Source organism: Coturnix japonica, chromosome 2 (assembly GCF_001577835.2).
Source record: "Coturnix japonica isolate 7356 chromosome 2, Coturnix japonica 2.1, whole genome shotgun sequence".
In the NCBI taxonomy this organism is placed as follows: Eukaryota; Metazoa; Chordata; class Aves; order Galliformes; family Phasianidae; genus Coturnix; species Coturnix japonica.
The window spans coordinates 15,270,789-15,288,833 of record NC_029517.1 but is presented as its reverse complement, the minus strand read 5'-3'; the positions used below and the strand labels follow the sequence as shown (position 1 = coordinate 15,288,833).

General features: G+C 37.5%; 1 protein-coding gene across 5 annotated transcripts in view; it reads right to left on the bottom strand.

Annotated features, from left to right (window-relative positions):
* Window positions 1-18,045, bottom strand: part of ARHGAP21 (Rho GTPase activating protein 21) — a 96,297-nt gene that overhangs the window by 28,965 nt on the left and 49,287 nt on the right. For all 5 annotated transcript variants that reach the window (XM_015853293.2, XM_015853295.2, XM_015853291.2 and 2 more), the window contains exons 5-6: window positions 13,615-13,693; window positions 6,725-6,779 (exon numbers count right to left, since the gene is read on the bottom strand). In XM_015853293.2, the coding sequence (XP_015708779.1) occupies window positions 6,725-6,779; window positions 13,615-13,693 (134 nt within the window). The remainder of the gene's footprint in view (window positions 1-6,724; window positions 6,780-13,614; window positions 13,694-18,045) is intronic.

Sequence of the window (18,045 nt, the reverse complement as noted above, 5' to 3'; positions counted from 1 at the left end):
CATTTTGCCTTGGTGCTTCCCTACAGCTGCCTGCAGAGAGCTCTGCTTCTAATAATCAAGACTTCCCTTCCACTACAGCAACATCACTGTCTCTCATTTCCCCTGGGCTTCTCCCATCCCTGCTTCCTGGTGACGAAACAACAGCTTTATTATGCATTTAAAACAGCACGCCCCTTCCTCACATACATCTCAACACAACCACAAGCTGTCAGCTGACTGCAGCTGCTTTCATGCCGTATGTCTGAAATTGGAGGAATGATGCTGCAGAAACACTCTGCTCATGTGATTTATTTTTCCTCCCCTCGTAGTAAAAAAAAAAATAAAATGAAATCAAGCCAGATTACTTCTGCACGTGACACAGTTAATGGATGGAAGGAAGATGCAGACATAAATATTTCTAAATCTTTGAATAAAATGATTATTTAAGATTGTGACTGGCAGTAAGGAAAAAAAAAATGGAGAAGATGCCAAAGAAAAAGCAAACAGATGGTAAGGAGGTCACTGACACCCGAGATAAACAAAAACAACCTCCATCCAAATCAGAAAATAATGACTACGTTACAGAGCTGATACAAGTTTAAAACGTGGGATAGGCATATTATGTCAAGACAAAATACACCGACTTTATGCTTTTGTAAAACACGCCCACGACAGACAATGCTTCATTGACTCTGACAGCAGAAAGGCTGAATTCCAAAGCTGCTGTGATCTGATCATAACTGAATACTACAATGAGTACAAAAATCAGTTCCTAGGTCCTTACAAAATCAATCACAGATATTAAAACTTCTTCAGAAACAAACACTGATATAGGGACCAAAACAAGGCCAGCGAGATTTTCACTGCCCTGCCCCCTCCCAATAAAGAGCAGGTTTTCATGACTGCAGATATATTTGAAAGACACTATTATTATGAGCAAAATATTCTGAAAAAGGAAAGTATTCTCCTCCTTTTAATTTCATTCCACCCATTTCCCAAGAAATCATTAAAACAAACATAAACCTTCTTCCAAGAAAGATAAATTATATTAAGTGCTGTGATATCGCTGTAAAAGGAATATTGAAGCTCTGTTTCATAATCCTGATTACGGTCCAGCAGAGACCTAGCACAGCTTCCACAAAAGTGTCAGAACACGTATTCCACACGTATCAGAAGTGATGTCTGTTCTAACAGTGCCACACTGAACAATGCATTATCAACCTTACAAAACATAGTAACTGCTTCAACCAAAAGGCGATAGTTAGTTTTTTACTTATTAACTGAGTAAAAATGCGAAGCACACCAATATACTTCTTTGTAGTCATACTGTACTTAGTGAGCATACTGTGCTTCAATATGTAAAGCATAGTTTACATATTACTGTCTCATCTTAGTTTTTCTAGTGATATGTGAAAATATGAATTTAATCTGTGATTTCAACAGAAAAATTTACCGATAAGCCCTAAGAACATAAATCAAATCTAAGCCTTTAAAAAAACTTTTAAAAACAAATCAAAAGCTAAACAGTCTTCCAGCTTCAAACGAAATATAAAATCCAGGTGAGAACCTCCCAGTTCAGACACCTGCCATGCTCCTTAATTCCTATGGGAGCTGAGTACTCAACTGTTCATTGGAAGTTCCGCCATGATGGTGACATACTTATGCCTTATGATAGGAGAAATAAATTGTTTTAAGCAAATAAGGCATTCTACACAACACTTCATTAACGTCCCAAAATTCACATGGATTTGCCGGTATTCATTATTTCCCAATTGAGTCTATGGACACATTTATAAACATTAGTAAGTTACACTAAAAATAACTTTCCAAGTGGACGGCTTTAAATCACATGACAGATCCTGTTCAAGATACAAGTTTTGAAGAGTGGTATCTTAAAATGCGCCTGACACCTTAAAATTCAGTGACTTTGTATGCTATGTTCTTCTTTACTTAAACAAGGAGTAATCAGCAAACAAGTAAATTCCAATGTGAACGTATCTTAAAAGCCTGGCCCCCAAAGCCCACAGACCCCCAGCACAGAGTCTGCTGACAGCAGGCAGTACTAAGGCTGACCCAAAAGTGGACTCAACAATTTCAAATCTCCCCACAGACTGCATTTACACCGGACCTTTGCATCATACACAGAGCTTCTGAATGACTGAAGAGTGCCATCATTTGAACACTTCTTGTTGCGTTTTTCAAGTATTAAATCTGTTAACAGCAACAAGCGATTAAATACAATAATGGAAATGAACTATATGGTTCACCAAAGATTCCTCATTTTTCTCTCTCAAAAAAAAAACAGTTTAAAAATGCTCTACAAATTTTACGTAGGCAGATCTAACTTGAAACATCGATTATAACCTTCTCTTCCTCCTTTTGGGCTCAAAATGGGTTACATACAAGTTTCCCTTAAATAAAACCACAAATGGAAAGAGATGAAAGATTGCTGTTCCAAACATGTTTGATAACCACAGGCTGACATTACTGTGGACCTTCTGGCGACACACAGTTATCACTGCCTATTCTTAAGCTCTCAATTCAGGCACCATTGTCCTGTATGTACTTTTTTTTCCTTAAAAGTAAAGGCTACCAGCAGATCTACCTGAGCCCTTCTCCTGCCATCTCTTTTTGGGAAACTAAATGATAAACTGTATTATTTTCAACTTTCCACATAGACTCCTGATTGATAAAAAAAACTTCTCTCCGCTTTGTATTCACTCCTGACTGTTTAAAAGGCACATTAATAACATCTTCAAATTTTCATAGTATAGAACAGCATGACAACTTACATAATTTTCCATCATCTCAACTGACATTGTTTAGCATGCATACAAAAAGCACATTTTGTAGCTTTATTACATAAAATGGAACTGCCCGAAAAGCCATGCTTTTAAACAAAAAAATAACATTACATAACTGAGCTTCAGTCCTAATTAATTTTACTCTTTCAGAAGAAATTCGGAACTTTGCTCTGCAATCTACAAAACTGAGCAGTCTACCACTTACTATGGCCTTTGACCATCATTTTCTCTTTTTGCCTCCTCATTACATTTTGACAAGGCAGATCTCCTTTCAACAATATCCCTACAATCCTGTTTTCCCTCCCTTTTTACCATTCCTGCTGTTTTTGTGTTTCCATCTAATTTGTGCACTCCTGTATTTCCAACCAACCCTTGTTTTGCCTACAAAAACCACTTGTTCCTACTTTTCGCTTCTCTTTCAGCATCCTCATCCACCTGAGTTACCCAAATACACTTACCTTACCTTAAAAATTCATATAAACAAACAGAATTTACAATTCGTAAAAACAAACAGGATGACCCAATGTGAACCTTGAACAGTGTGGCTAAAACTCTAGTGCTCTTATTTCTCTTTCCTTCAGTTTTTTTTCATTCCAAAGTAGCCTGAAACACTATAGGCACAGCTCTGGTAGTTTGTGTTCTTCACTCAGGTTGCAAAAACGTATCTGATTAACTTAGCTGTAAAATCAGACATCTGTGCTGAAACTCTGAAACTTTCCCAGCCAAAAAGTGAAGCCATGAGGGAAAATTTTAATATATAAATACATTTGTTTGTTTAATCTACCACTCAACACTGAGCTACTACCAACACTCTCCAATACAGCCATTGCTTTGTCTAGCTGTGTCTCAAAAGCTTTCACAGATGGAGATACCATCTGCAATGATTCCCGTGCTATAGTACCCTTTCAGTACAAAAAAAAAAAAAAAGAGAAAAAGTGCTACTATTTTACCCTTTCTGATGTCTAATTTGAACCTCCTAAGCTATTACTGAGAAAACGTTATCTCCATGATCTTGGTAACTACCCTGAATAACTGTGGGTTGCTGTTAGATCACCCTTTAGCCACCTTTTTACAATGCTAAATCCCAGCTCCTGATCCTCTCTTCATGGGTTGCACATTACAGGACCCTGACTACCTCCGTAGCTCTTTCCTGCACTTTTCCAGTTCTTTCTCATTCTCCTCAAACTAGTCACAGAATTCCAGGAATAGCCTCTTCAGCATTTCAGGTGGTGGAAGGCAACAACTTCCTTCATCTGAAATCTGCTGGATGCGATGCTCCTAATGCAGCCCAAAGTGTCATTTGCTCTACTCACTTGCACACTGCTGACTAACTGATCCTGGTGTCCACTGTAATCTCTGGCTCATTTTCTCTTACTCAGCCAGTTGCTTCCCAATCTGCATTAACACACGAGGCTATTATGCATGTCAAGCAAAGTTTATATTTTCTTCACTTAATGACATGAGGCATCTGTTGGTCTAATACTCAAGAATACTGAAGTCCATCTGCACTAAAACTTTGTCATCTGTCCTTTCACCTACTCATCTGCGTCATTTGCTTCAGAATTTAAGTAGTCAATATCCCCAAGATGCCATTTCCAAGATCAGGTCAACAAATGCATGAACATGACTTTGACAGTGACTTCACTAATGACACAATTTCACATGTTATTCCCCCTCTAAGTAAGGAGTGCACGTATGTCACAGCAGGCAATGAAACATGGACTGGAACACTCCTCGGCTTCCACTAATGAATGGATTTGTAGCACCGTTCTCAGGAAATTCAATAGAATTCTTAGACAGTGTTTCCAAGGACTAAACTAGAGGTTTATCTTTATCTAACATTTATAAGAGCAAGCAACTGTACTCATGTTCCTAACCAGTCATTGCCACACCAAGTAGACTGTGAAATAATACAAACACACACAGCCAGCATCATTCTCGAAAATAATTGAACTATTTTCTCCTAATTGTGCAGATAAACCTTCATTTAGCTGCTACATTATCTATTAGTGCAGAAAACCTGCATTTATGTCAACAGTTTGCATAATACCATATGAAGATTTTAGTGAAATTTGACACGTGTCAAAAAATCCTTAGCAACAAAACATTAAAAAACTATGATAATAACGTTGCCATTAAATTTCTGCTGCGTGTTTTGAGTCCTGTACTAATAAGGACACTGTACTTTGCAGTTTAACATTCATCTTGAACTTTTCAGCTTTGAGCCAAGTTATTTACCAAATCTTATCATTAGAACAGCTAGATCCTAACATCTGAAGGCAGAAGATAATCAATTGCCACGCTCATAGGAACCATTTGCATTTTCTAGTTGACTGAAGTTACAGAGGCGGGCCAAGTCTCAAAAGGATGCTAGCTGTTATTTTAAGTGTTACTATATTTCTTCCTGTGATGTTCTAGAAGGGAGAGAAACCGCAGGACAGATGAATGACTTCTGTTGTATAATGCCATTCGTTTCTATTATTTGCATTTCCAGGTGCTGCAACTCTGCAATCAAAGGCTGACATCTAACAAACTGCAGCTACCTGTAGCCTTTTGTTTCTGATAGGTCTGAGTACACTCAATGGTCAGTCTTGCAGAATACAAAAAATATCTGTCTCTTCATAGCTTCCCACTAGCAGATGATACGTGGAACAAACAGTCTACCAGACAGGCCTGTTTTTATCCAAAAAATGCATCACAGCAAAAAGGAAGAGAAATTCCTTTATGTCGCATCACAATCATCTATCAACCCAACAAGAGCAGACCAACAGCAATCAGAAGGAACTCATACAAGCCTTATGACCAGGTGACGCACTTGGGGGATGAAGGGAAGGCTGTTGATGCAGCATACCTACACCTGAGCAAAGCCTTTGACATTGTCTCCCACTATTTTCATATTCCTACATAGCAACAGTATGTAAAAGGTCTCCCTACTCCCCAGTTTATTCACACTACCAAAACTCATTCCACGGCCCAATGTTTCCTGTAATAATGACTATTTCTTTGTGAAATATCCTCAAAATATTATGTTAATTCAAATAGAGTTAGCTTGTTGACCTATTCATCCTTTAATGCTGGAAAATACAGCTAATAAAACCCACACCTCCTTCTTAGCAGTTATTTAAAATCAAGTCTTACCACTACTGTGTAGACTAGAAAACAGTCTTCTGAATGCTAACCAGGAAATCTACCTCGTTTACTGTCATCACCCTTTCTCTATTTCAAATTATAAAATAAACTCAATGCCAATATGTTGGGTGTTCCTCCAATTATTCAGAATACACACTTACATACAGTAACCCATTTCCAGCTCTTTTGAACTTTAGAGACACTACATGGGAGCTGAATCACCTGGCCTATATGCAGGATGTCACTTTAAATTTGAAACACAGGTTCACCAGTGTAACAAAATATTCACACCAGTTACAATTTTAAAAACTGGCAATCACCTTCAGGGCATTCATCACATTGTTTGTTTTTAAACGTGAATCTACTAAGAATTAGTGAGTTACAAATAAAAACTAATTTAAACTCCATATGATAATGTATTAATTCAAATTCAGTAATGATTCTCAGTTTCCTTACAATTAGAAATGCTAGTTACAGGAACTGACCCAATTCATAAATTCTCACATAAGGAACTGAAGACAAATAAAGAAAAATACATTGAAGACAAATAAAAACACAAACTTTTAAAGATTATCTTCTCTTTTAAACAAGATAGTAGAAATATCATTTGAAACAGGCATTTCCCCATAGATCTGGATTCCTGCGAAATTTCAGAGGTGGCAAAGAAATAGGAAAACCTCTAAGTGACTGTAAAAAATGTGTTAACATTTAAATTACTTGCTAGTATCAGAGTTCAAAGACCTCAAAATCAAAAGCAAAACTTTATTTTCCTTTAGCCAGCATATATCTGAAAGTAATCCTCGTAAACATACCAATTGAAGGATGTCTTCATCTTTTGGCATAACGCTAAGTTCCAACATGCTGTCACTGAAACAAGAAAAAAACAAAAACATCACACATCAACTTTTGGAAAATCTTTTCAATTCTTATTACAAAGATGATCCATTAACATATGTCAGAGTCCCAGCAAATAAAAGAACAGAAATCTGCCTGAAGAGTACATCTGCATTCTCTATAAAAGCAGTATGTTACGCCGATACACTTCATGAGTTTTGTTTCATTACTCATAGTCCTGATATGCATTAGCTGATTGGAGCTTCTCAGACAAAATAAGGTAACACATCTTCGAGAACAAGTAAAACTTGCCTTTTGCTGGGGAAATATCTTAATGAAATTACATCAAATGTCAAGCAATAGTAAGACAAGCACCGACTTGTACCATTCTGTTCACACCACACCCAAAGAGAATCAACCTAAACATACTTAGTCAAATGACATCTGAAAAACAGGTGAAGAGCATATGGTTTTGTAAGTGCTGAGATTGTTGGTATGAATTGCTGAAACCAAAAGCAACACCTTATATGAAGAGAGAAATAAAGATCCTAGCACATGTACCATTCAATATACGTAACTACAGGCAAAATCAGGGTCCTGAACATCAAATTAATTAATGGTTATCCAGAGTCAAATACTGCAAAGCAGCAAAATCTACACATAGCACATATCAGAACAAAGTCTTTTCATGAGCAAGGAAAAAGAATACACTCACAACACTGGATAAAGAACAGCTGAACTCATTTTTATGTCATCTGAGTTAATTAACACTTTGTTCACATTGACTAAATGTGAACTAGAACAGGTCCAGAGAAGGGCTATGTAATGGACCAATTGGTTCAGATTGTTTTAACTAGACTCACCAAACAGAAAGCAAAGAGATTGTATGTGATATCTAGTAACCTCACATTCAGAAATCCCACAAATAAATACTAAAAAAAAAATAAAATGGAAAGAAAGAAAAAAAAAAAACAAGGAGGCACAAGTACTAAAAGAAAATAAACTGGACAGATCAGACCAGCACTGAGCTTGTCTGTACTGAGCAGTGCAATTCATCGCTGAGAAAAGACAACAGCAGCACAGAGACCAGCCACTAACTTCAGAACACACGAGACAGCCTACGATAGCACTGGAAAAGATCTCTATTTCTTATTCCTGCAGAACTGAAAGTTGTCATCTCAAAAATGTAATATGAGATTTATTATGCTTTCACACATGAAAAATGTTTTCATCTGCAGTTCCTTTTCCAGTTGTTACTGGCCACAGACACAAGGCTGCATTCCAAAATAGCAGAGGCAGGGTATTAGGTTTCACAATACTCTTAATCCATTATTCATCTCGAAAGAAGTGTTCTCCAAAAAGCACAAATTAATTTAGGTTTGAAACCAAAGATCATCATCGAGAGGTTTACACTTTTCCCTTTTAGATCAATGCACAGCTAAGAAAAGAAAATCTTCCAAAAATGTTTTTGGAGTTTTTTGGAATACTGAATTTTAAGACTAATGAAAATATTGACCTGTATCTTCCATGTGCATTTACAAAAGTATTTCCCATTTTGACTGATGGCATAAAAAGCAAAACTACAAATGATTCTTTGCCAGTAGCACCATCAGGAGAGACTCTTGCATAAAGTATATGGGTGTTAAACTATTTTCTAGCTGTAAAATTGCAATAATAATACTAATTTTACACAGGAATAAGTAACAGAAGGAAATGCCCAAAGCTACGGTATCCAAGAAGTGTTCAAGTTCCATTCCTAAATGTGGACAGAACATGCTTACTTTTATTCTTAAAGCCTAACAGAGAACTTATTAATCAATGTTTATTTGCAATATAAACTTTGGAAATTAATGGTATAGTATACAGCATTGCTCAACTTCACATTTATTTATATAAATGAAATTCCCCCACTTCAACACAGAACGATTGTTTTATACAAATATGTTATCTCGTACAAAAAAATCTATGTATTAAAAAAGGATTAAAAGTTTAACACTTCCTTTGGTAGCCATCTGAAAGAAGAAAGAGGCTCCATTCAGGAAGAATGTTTTATAGATTATTCAAACAACTGCTTAACGATTCCATTCTGGTTTGCCCACAGAACCTTCTGCAAACAATCTGGATCTTTCTACTCTATTCATTCTTCAGAACACTCACTGTTTTTCAGTTCTAGCATCAGAAATAAGTATATTGAGCAACAGTTTTCAGTTATTGTACTATGACATGCATACACATAACGAACAAAACACGAATGAAAACCATGACACAAAGTAAGCTTCAGCTTACACTAAAATATTAGATACAGTATTATGAATTCTCAGGGACATCTATCATGCAAATGATTTTCATTACACCATTTCTGAGAGAAATTTAATCTTGGAGGAATCAAACTAAAGCACTATTGATGGGCTGTCATCACGGAAACTATTCACATGTTCTTTTGCAGTAATGCAACAAATTCAACAGCTAAGCTGTACATTTCTGAATAAACAGCATTTTCAAGATGGGTTTGCAAAAAGAAACCAGAACAAAAGTAGCAGCCAAGAAACAGCTGGCAATCAGAACGTGTTTTTTGGTTTGTTTTTAAAACAGAACAATAAATAATTTATGGGGTTTACATTAGTAATCTGCACATCACGAAGCTGATTATGTAAGCAGATGAGAATAAATTCTTAATGAACCAAACTAACTATTAAATGCAAAGACTAGGAAACCCAAACTTCACAGTGATCTTCCAAATAATCTTCAAAGTGGTTCTTTCTAGAAACTCTTTTGAGGTGTGCCATTCATTATCTCAAGGAAGTAATCAGTGCATGCTTAACTTTATCATCTCCAACCAGAGGAAAACAGATAATGTCCTTTACAGCTTGAAAATAGAACTTTTCCATGAACAATACAAAACATGATTGAATTATAGTCCATCCATCAATTCCCCTGGAATTTATAGGAAGCCATCATTTCAACATCAGAACACATTCATATGAATCCAGCACAGAATCACAAAATCATTTAAGTTGGAAAAGACCTTCAAGATCATCAAGTCCAGCTATCCCAATTCTCAACAAAATGGAGCACACAGTATTGTTGAGGTCCGCAGCCCCTGCTCAGTGAACAGTATCCATCAGGCACATCTTTGTCCTGCCAATGACAACCACAGGCTTCTCCAAGAAGACCTGCATTTCCTCTGCATTTACAAAACCTTTATAGCCAGCAGCTGTTAATATAAGACACATGGAAACGTAGGTTCACCTTGATCAGATAACTTGAAACAAACATCTGGAAGATAGCACTGTGGAAGAATTAAAGCACAGTCTGCTGTCTGGGCCTCCCAGCTCCCCAGTGCACCAGGGGTCTGCTTGGGCTAGTTAAAGATGAAGCTAAATTAGATGACATAAATAGCACTGTCCCAAGGAAATGACTTGCAAGCCACAAAAATATGCCACACTGTATCTCCTTAAAACACTTCCGAGAGAAGCAGCTCATCAGTTACCAATCTACCAGTGCTGTGTGGGCAGGAGCACTGAAACAAAAGGCCAGTTATTTCCAATTTACTGCTATTTGTTTCCAAAACAAAACCAAAACATGGGTATTTATAAAATAGAGGAAAAAAACCAAAGTGCCAACACTATCCATCCTGGTACATGAAGAAGCTGACTAAGTTCTGAAATCTGCAACGTTCTCCGATGAGAACAAATATCTACAATTGAGCTGCTTTCCAGAAATACAGGGAACTGTTATGGAAATAAAGTTGCAAAAGCAATCTACCAGGAAGCCCAAGCTAATTTTCATGGCTTAATAGTGAGTGGGGGGAGCTCTTCAGAGGTTGCAGAGGATAATGTACATCGTACTCTTACATAAAGTGCTCTGAAGATGATGCAGTTACAAAAGAACAAGCATTTACAGTTGGCAATACTTGAGAATGTAATTAAAAACATTAATTAAAAATACTGCAATTAAAATGTCTAGCAAAATCATCACACAATACAGATTATGAATGAAACTGGTTTTAATCGTGAACAGAGATCCCAGCCAACAAGTCAGTCTTCCAAAAGGCTCTTCAGGATGTCTCCTGCACAAAGCCTACTAAAGAAACTATGAAGTGATGCTAAGACACAAACTATGAGGTAAGCTAAGACACAAACCAGAGCTGTAACAATGAAATGGGGGATTTTAACAAGACTTCAAATATATTCAAAAGTGAACTTACGCAAGATCAACCAATCAAGACCTATTAAATTCATTCTTTAGACACATAAGAAACCATCAGAATCAGCCATGACTGCCTGAAAGCTACGAGGAAGTTGAACCTGACTAATTTTGGAGCCCAAGCTATTTTTATGGCATTTATCTGTTAATCGTAAGAGGTTCAGTTGAAGAATTCCAAATGGTTGTATTTTCCATTTAAAAAACCCCAAACAAACAACAACAACAAAACAACAAAAAAACAACAAAAGACAAGACAAAAACAAACAAACAAACAAACAAAAACCAACTTCACAAACAGACACAAACTTTGGCTATGACCTTATGATAGAATCAAAGAACAGCTTGGTTTGGAAGGGAAGTTAAAGATCTTTTAAGTTTCAATCCACCTGCCATGGGCAGGGATACCTCTCACAACAGCAGGCTACCCAAAACTCAAACCAACCTGGCCACTGGAACACTTCCAAGGATTTGACATCCACAGCTTCTCTGGGCAACCTGTCCCAGTGCCTCACCATCCCCATGGTGAAGATTTCCTTCTTAATATCTAATTTCAATCTACTCTCTTTTATTCTAAAGCCATTAATCCTTGTGTTAATGTGTCTCTCTCCAGCTTTCCAGTAGGCTTTTTTTATGTCCTGGAAGGCCAGGAGTGAGAATCTCCACTCCCTTTTCTCCTTCAGGCTGAACAACCTTAGTTCCCTCACTTCTTCTTCACAAGAGAGGTGTACTGGCCCTTCAAACATTCTCATGGCCTCCTCTGGACTTGCTCCAGCAGGTCCTTGTATTCCTCATGCTGGGGGCCCAAGAATAAAATGCAGTATTGCAATGGGGGTCTTATAAGGGCAGAGTAGAGTGAGACAATTGCCTCCCTTGACCTTCTGTCATGCTTCTTTTGGCGTGACCCAGGATACAGCTTGCTTTCTGGGCTGCAAGCACACACATTGCTCTCTTGTGTTTTTTCATCCACCAACACTCCTCAGATCTTGTACTTGGCCTTGCTGAATTGCGTGGGAAGTCAAGGTCTCTCTGGATGATATCCTTCCCTCCAGCAAGTCAACTGCACCACACAGCCTGGTGTCATCTGGAAACTTGCTGAGCACGTCCTCGATCCCACTGTACGTTAAATGGTAACAGTCTCAAAGCATAAGGCAAAGGACACTGTTCACTGGTCTCCACCTCAACATTCAGATGTTGACTGCAACACATTCAGTGCAACCATCCAGACAGTTCTTTATCCACCAAGTGATCCATTTGTCAGGTTTGTGTCTTTCCATTTAATTGACAAGGATGCTGTCTGGGACAGTATCGCCTGCTTTGCACAAGTCCAGATAGATGACATAAGTTGCTCTTCCCTTATCCATTAACCTCCTCCTTGAAAGCCGCCAAATTAACAATGTACATGCATGTCTCAACTCAGGTAAACAAATACCCTCATTTCTTATTTAACAATACTATCTTTATCTTCTCTGCACTTGTAGAAATCAGGAAGACAGATTCTGCAGCACGTTGTACCATTTCTAGGTGCAGTAAATAATCACTGATATAACCATGTTCAGGTGTGTTTTGTTTTTCCCCAGTATGCAGAGAACGCACTCTGGCAAGGGACAGTTCATTACTTACACTAATGGGTCTGAAGAAATCTTTATTCACAGGCAGATCCAGAATTCAGAATCTGTCTCCCACAGGTACATCATTCAAAGTAAACATTATGTCCTGTGTCTTAGATATAAACTACTGCACAATATTAATGTTTTTACAAAAACAAAATGAAGAAATGCTTCACGGTTAGTGTTACCTCCTATTCTTTTTTAAATGTTATGAAGAAGACAGATTCCATCTTCCCAGCTCTTGCACAGAAAATACTAACGACAATGAACATTTCCATATGCTTTCAGATAGAGCTCTGCCATCTCAAAAACCTCAGACAGGCACATTCTGTGTGAAATCTTGAATAAACTCTATACTAAATTAGGAACACGAGGATCTTCTTTCTCCTACTTGTATCTATAAGTATAAATAAGTATTAATGCATGAAGAGGGAGTGGGGTATGTAACATTTATTTGGAAAACATGCTGATCACAATAGAAAAAAGGTGGAGACAGATTTTAGAGATGAAAGTGGTATGTGGATTTGCGCTCAGACATGATATAACACGCCCCTGTGAGTTGCAAGAGCAATAAATACTGAAATTTCTCAACTTTGTGCAAGGTTTGTAACTCATTGCAATAAAAAGGAGAGCTGAGACGCACTGCAGATGTTTTGCAGGTATGCACTAGTATAATATTTTTTCTCTTACCAGATATGCTGACATCTAGTTATCAGACCTCAAAACAAAGTACAGTTCCTGATTTTAATTTAAGCAGAAACATGTGTGTGTTTATGTAGCCATTATAAGTCTATTTCAATTTTATACAACATTCCTCTAGAGCACTCAGTGTGATCTGCATACAGGGGACAAGTACTGGCATAAATAGACTGGCACAATAGAGCAACCCCATTCTTAAAAACTTTTCAGTATTCAGAAAAGACAGGGAAACAAATATTGAATGTACACTATGGAAAATAATATTGATATGTTGACTTAGTCACAACCACTACAAGCATTGATTTCCTGCTTACAATAAAGAGCAAGTATGAAACAACAGAAGAGTAGGATCTTACCTGTTCTGTATTAAAGCAATGACTTGAGAATATGTTTTCCCAATAACACTTTCTCCATTGACTTTTATAATTCTGTCACCTGTAAAAACCAAAATTATACCTTAAATCAACTTTGTCTAGACTTCCTTCACCTTCTTTTCATTTTGCATTTCTGTATGTCACAATAAACAACACAAAAAAAATTAAAGACATGTAATAAAATTACTTGTAAACACATACAGGGTACCAAGTTTCGAGACTTTTCATAATACAAGTTCAGTTCTAAACTTCCCTGTCAGTCACCCAGAAAACCATGGAAAGAAAACAAGAAGCAGGCATACGCTGTATCACAGGCTCACTTAAGCAATCAGTCCTCAAAATAAAGTTTTAGATACATGACGCTGGATACTGAATTATGCTTAATTCTTCAGAAGATCTTAAGTAGGTATTTCATTCCAAACAAAACTGAACATTAATTCAGAACACTCCCAGAGATAACCGTATGCTCCTCCTTTATTATCAGCAAATGCTATCATTTTGTACTTCTGAGAAAAACAAAAAACAGTTCAAAAGGTGCTCCAGGTTCCTACTTCATCAAAATAATCCAAGCTGATTCCAAAACATTATCATCTTTTCAGCACCTGTTGGACAATAGTGCAAAAGGATATTTATTATCCATGCAGATCAGCCTTCAGAACTACCATTACTTTTATCAGATTTCTCTTGTTGCACTTCCCTCATTCAGAACTTCAGTCTCATCATAATCGGCGAATACATGACTGAGAAGACATGAAAAACTTTGCCTTGTGAGCTATTTTAGCCCATTCTATTCCTTCAACAGAAACAGTATTGATGTCATCTCCAATCAGAAGAACAGAAGTATCTTGAATTTACTAATGAGGAGAAAATAGCCCCAAAAAGGATTACAGGCCTGGAGAGTTTTAGAAGGCTGATGGAGAAAAAAGAACTGAAAAAAAGGACCCATGCAAAGTTAGCCAAAGAGAATGGCTTTTTCCAACACCACTTGGAAACTGAAAGTCCTTTGTATCCTTTGGGTGTGATCAAATCAAAGACTAAGGAAAAACAGCTCAGTCTGAAGACAGCCTGACTCAGCGGCAGTAGTGCTCCAAAAATGTGTGAGCTATGCAGGTTCCCTAAACAGACTCCAGAAAGTTCCACATGTATCAATCCATACAGATCTGCCAACTGTTTTTAATTAGCTGATACTATTACATCAGTTAACTAAACAGGTGCAAAATTTTCTGATTCATAGAAGTTCATATGCCACTTTATTTGCTGGTTATCATTCTCTTCTTCAATCTCAAGACCTCCTTCAGTTCTTTCACTTACTTCCCAAGCTATGAAGGGAATATGGCTCTGCTAGTCACAGAATTGCAGGGGTTAAGAGGTCATAGAGTCCAACCCCCCTGCTAAAGCAGGATCCCTCCAAGAGGTCACACACAGGTAGGCATCCAGATGGGTTCTGAGTATCTCTGTAGAAGGAGAGTCCACAACCTCTGTGGGCAAACTGTTCCGTCACCCATTCCATAAATAAGTTCTTCTCCATATTAGTATGGAACTTCCTAGTTCAAGTTTTAAGTCATTGCTCCTTGTCCTATCGCTGCACATTGCTGAGAAAACTCTGGTCACATCCATTTGCCTCCCACCTCCATTTAGATATCTATAAACATTAATTAGATTTCCCATCTGTATTCTTTTCCCCAGGCTGAACAGGCTCAGGTTACTCAGCCTCTCCATGTAAGAGAGATACTCCAGGTTCTTTATCATCTTTGTGGCCCTCCACTGGACTCCTTCTAGGAGATCCTTTTCTTTTTCAAACTGGGAAGCTACTGAATCATAGAAACACAGAATCACCAAGTTGGAAAAGACCTAAAAGATCATCCAGTCCAACAGTTCACCTATTACCGATAGCTCCCACTAAACCATGTCCCTCAACACAACATCCAATTACTCCTTGAACACCCCCATGGTCGGTGACTCCACCACCTCCCTGGGCAGTGCATTCCAGTGCCTGACCACCCTCTCTGAGAAGTAATATTTACTAATATCCAGCTTGAATCTCCCCTGCCATAACTTGAAACCATTCCCACTAGTCCTGTCACTAATGACACGAGAGAAGAGGCCGTGAAAGTAGACTGCTTTATAGTACAGAGTACTCCAGGGTCCAAGGCTACTGAATGCTCTTATGTTTGGAAACACAAAGTGGAACTTGTTAGGGCAGACAGCAGTGTCAAAACAGAACTGCATCTCCGTGTGAAGAACACATGTTCACAACCACACTGCACTGTGTGAAAACACAGCAGCACACCATATCTGCAGCTAGTTTGGAAGACAGTGTGCTCAGGCTTCCTCCATTCTCCATACAAACAACTTGAGGAAACCAAGGATAGACAGAACATAGCTATGTCATAAATGCAGACTCATTTGTTCACTGTAAAATGAAAACCCTTTCTTCCTTGTTTTGACAGGGAGAAACGTGAGGTAACATTGAGCAAGCGTGATTGTTAAGAACTTAAAAAGGAAGACACCCTGCTGTAGTGTTTGTGCTTGATCTAGCAGCCGGCAACCTTGCCAGAGGTGGGGGGTTGGAACTAGATAATCTTTGAGGTCCCTTCCAACCAAGGCCATTTTATGAACAGTTCACAACTATCAGTCACATGGATTGCTAGGCACATGCAATGTATGGTAAACCCTATACCTGTAATTAGGCTGAGAAACTAAATGACGTTCATTAAAACTAAGTTAGTTTTGAAATACTTGACATCACACTGAAGTAAATCCTTCCACAGCAATGCAGAGAAATGAAATGCTACGGTTATCTCTCTAAACTCTGTCCTTTCAGGTGATATGACAAGACTTCCACAGAATAGATCAGATTCTTCTCTGGAAATTAAAACTGGCTTATTGCCAGGTTGTTTTGGAACTTGCCCACAGATGTAGATCTTTTACTCAGCATTCCCATAGAAAAACGCAATTAGGATACTTTGCAAGTAGGCCATGTTATCTATTTTTGTGCAGTTTTTATTTTTCAAAGAAACACAGCACTGAAATGAGTCTGCTGAAAGCACACACCAAATGAACCACAATATGAACCTGCCAAAAAACCTTCAAGTGGGACACACTTCATAACTGGCTACTTGAAAGAAGGAGTTGCAGCCAGCTCTGAAGAACACAACTTTGCTCAGTTTCAGGTTCATGTCAAGAGGAAGGCTTGAGACTATATTGCAAAACAGGGCAGAAAAGCATGAAGGCTTTTACCTAAATAATATTTCTGTTATCAACTCAGTGGTCCACTGAATACTTTTGATCGAGGTATTTAATCACGTTACAATATCTCCTTTTCTGAACACATTTTAGTCCTTGATATTCTTGCCTAATATAAATCACAGCATGTAGACCAACACGTGGGAAGTGTGGATATATTTCAGCTGTCTTCATTTCAATAAATATTATCTAAAATATTTATGCTTGGAACACAACGATACATTCTTTTCAATGAAATGTGTCAGATGTTAGACACCTAAGTATCTGTTTAACTCCAGCCAAGATAACCTTACAAGAGCATTCAGAAATACTGAAAATGAAGTGTCTCATGTTTATGATACACCATTCCCTAAATTTATGAGAGATGATCAGGCTTTCTGCTGAGTAGCAGCCAAGTAAACTCCTGAAATACAGCTTTCTGATTCTGGGTCATGAAGTTTGGGTTAGGACTGCTAGTATCACAAAGTAAAAGACTCTACAATAACAATGGAAAACATGACTACCTAATATTAAATTTTTCTTTCTTCTTCTTTCCATTATTATGACTATAAAACAAAGCCAAAATGCAAATACAATTCATTCTACAAAATAAATGTTTAGTGTCTGTCTCAGAAGTAAAGCAGTCTTCTCTGCTGTTCATTCTCTAAATGCTTTAAAATTTAATTTCAATACAAAGGTTGAAATATCCTGCTATATTTCAAGATATAGACATGGAGTAGTAGCATGACCTAATTAGATGTAATGACTATCAGCAGTGTTTCCAAAAAGAATATTCCAGTAGATTAAAAACACATCTTTAAATGTATTTTTTTGTTCCTCATTTTGGACTCCTAAAATCCCTTCTATGCCTAAAAATAAATAAATAAATACATCTACAGATTTGATCTCTTTCAGTTTGGCAAACACTGAACAGAACAGAAATTAAAATGGCTCCTCTGCACAACTTCAACATATGCTGCATTTTATCAAGCCAAAACATTTCTTTATATAATACCTTTAAAATAATGCCAACATAACCCTTCCCTCAATAACCACTTAAGGAGAAGTTAAAAAAGAAAAATATAGCACATGCTGTAAAGCAGCATTTAGAATTGTTTTTAAACTGCAGATCATCCTAAAATATTTTTTATTTCTTTAGGAAGAAATACTCTAATAAAAGCCAGCACA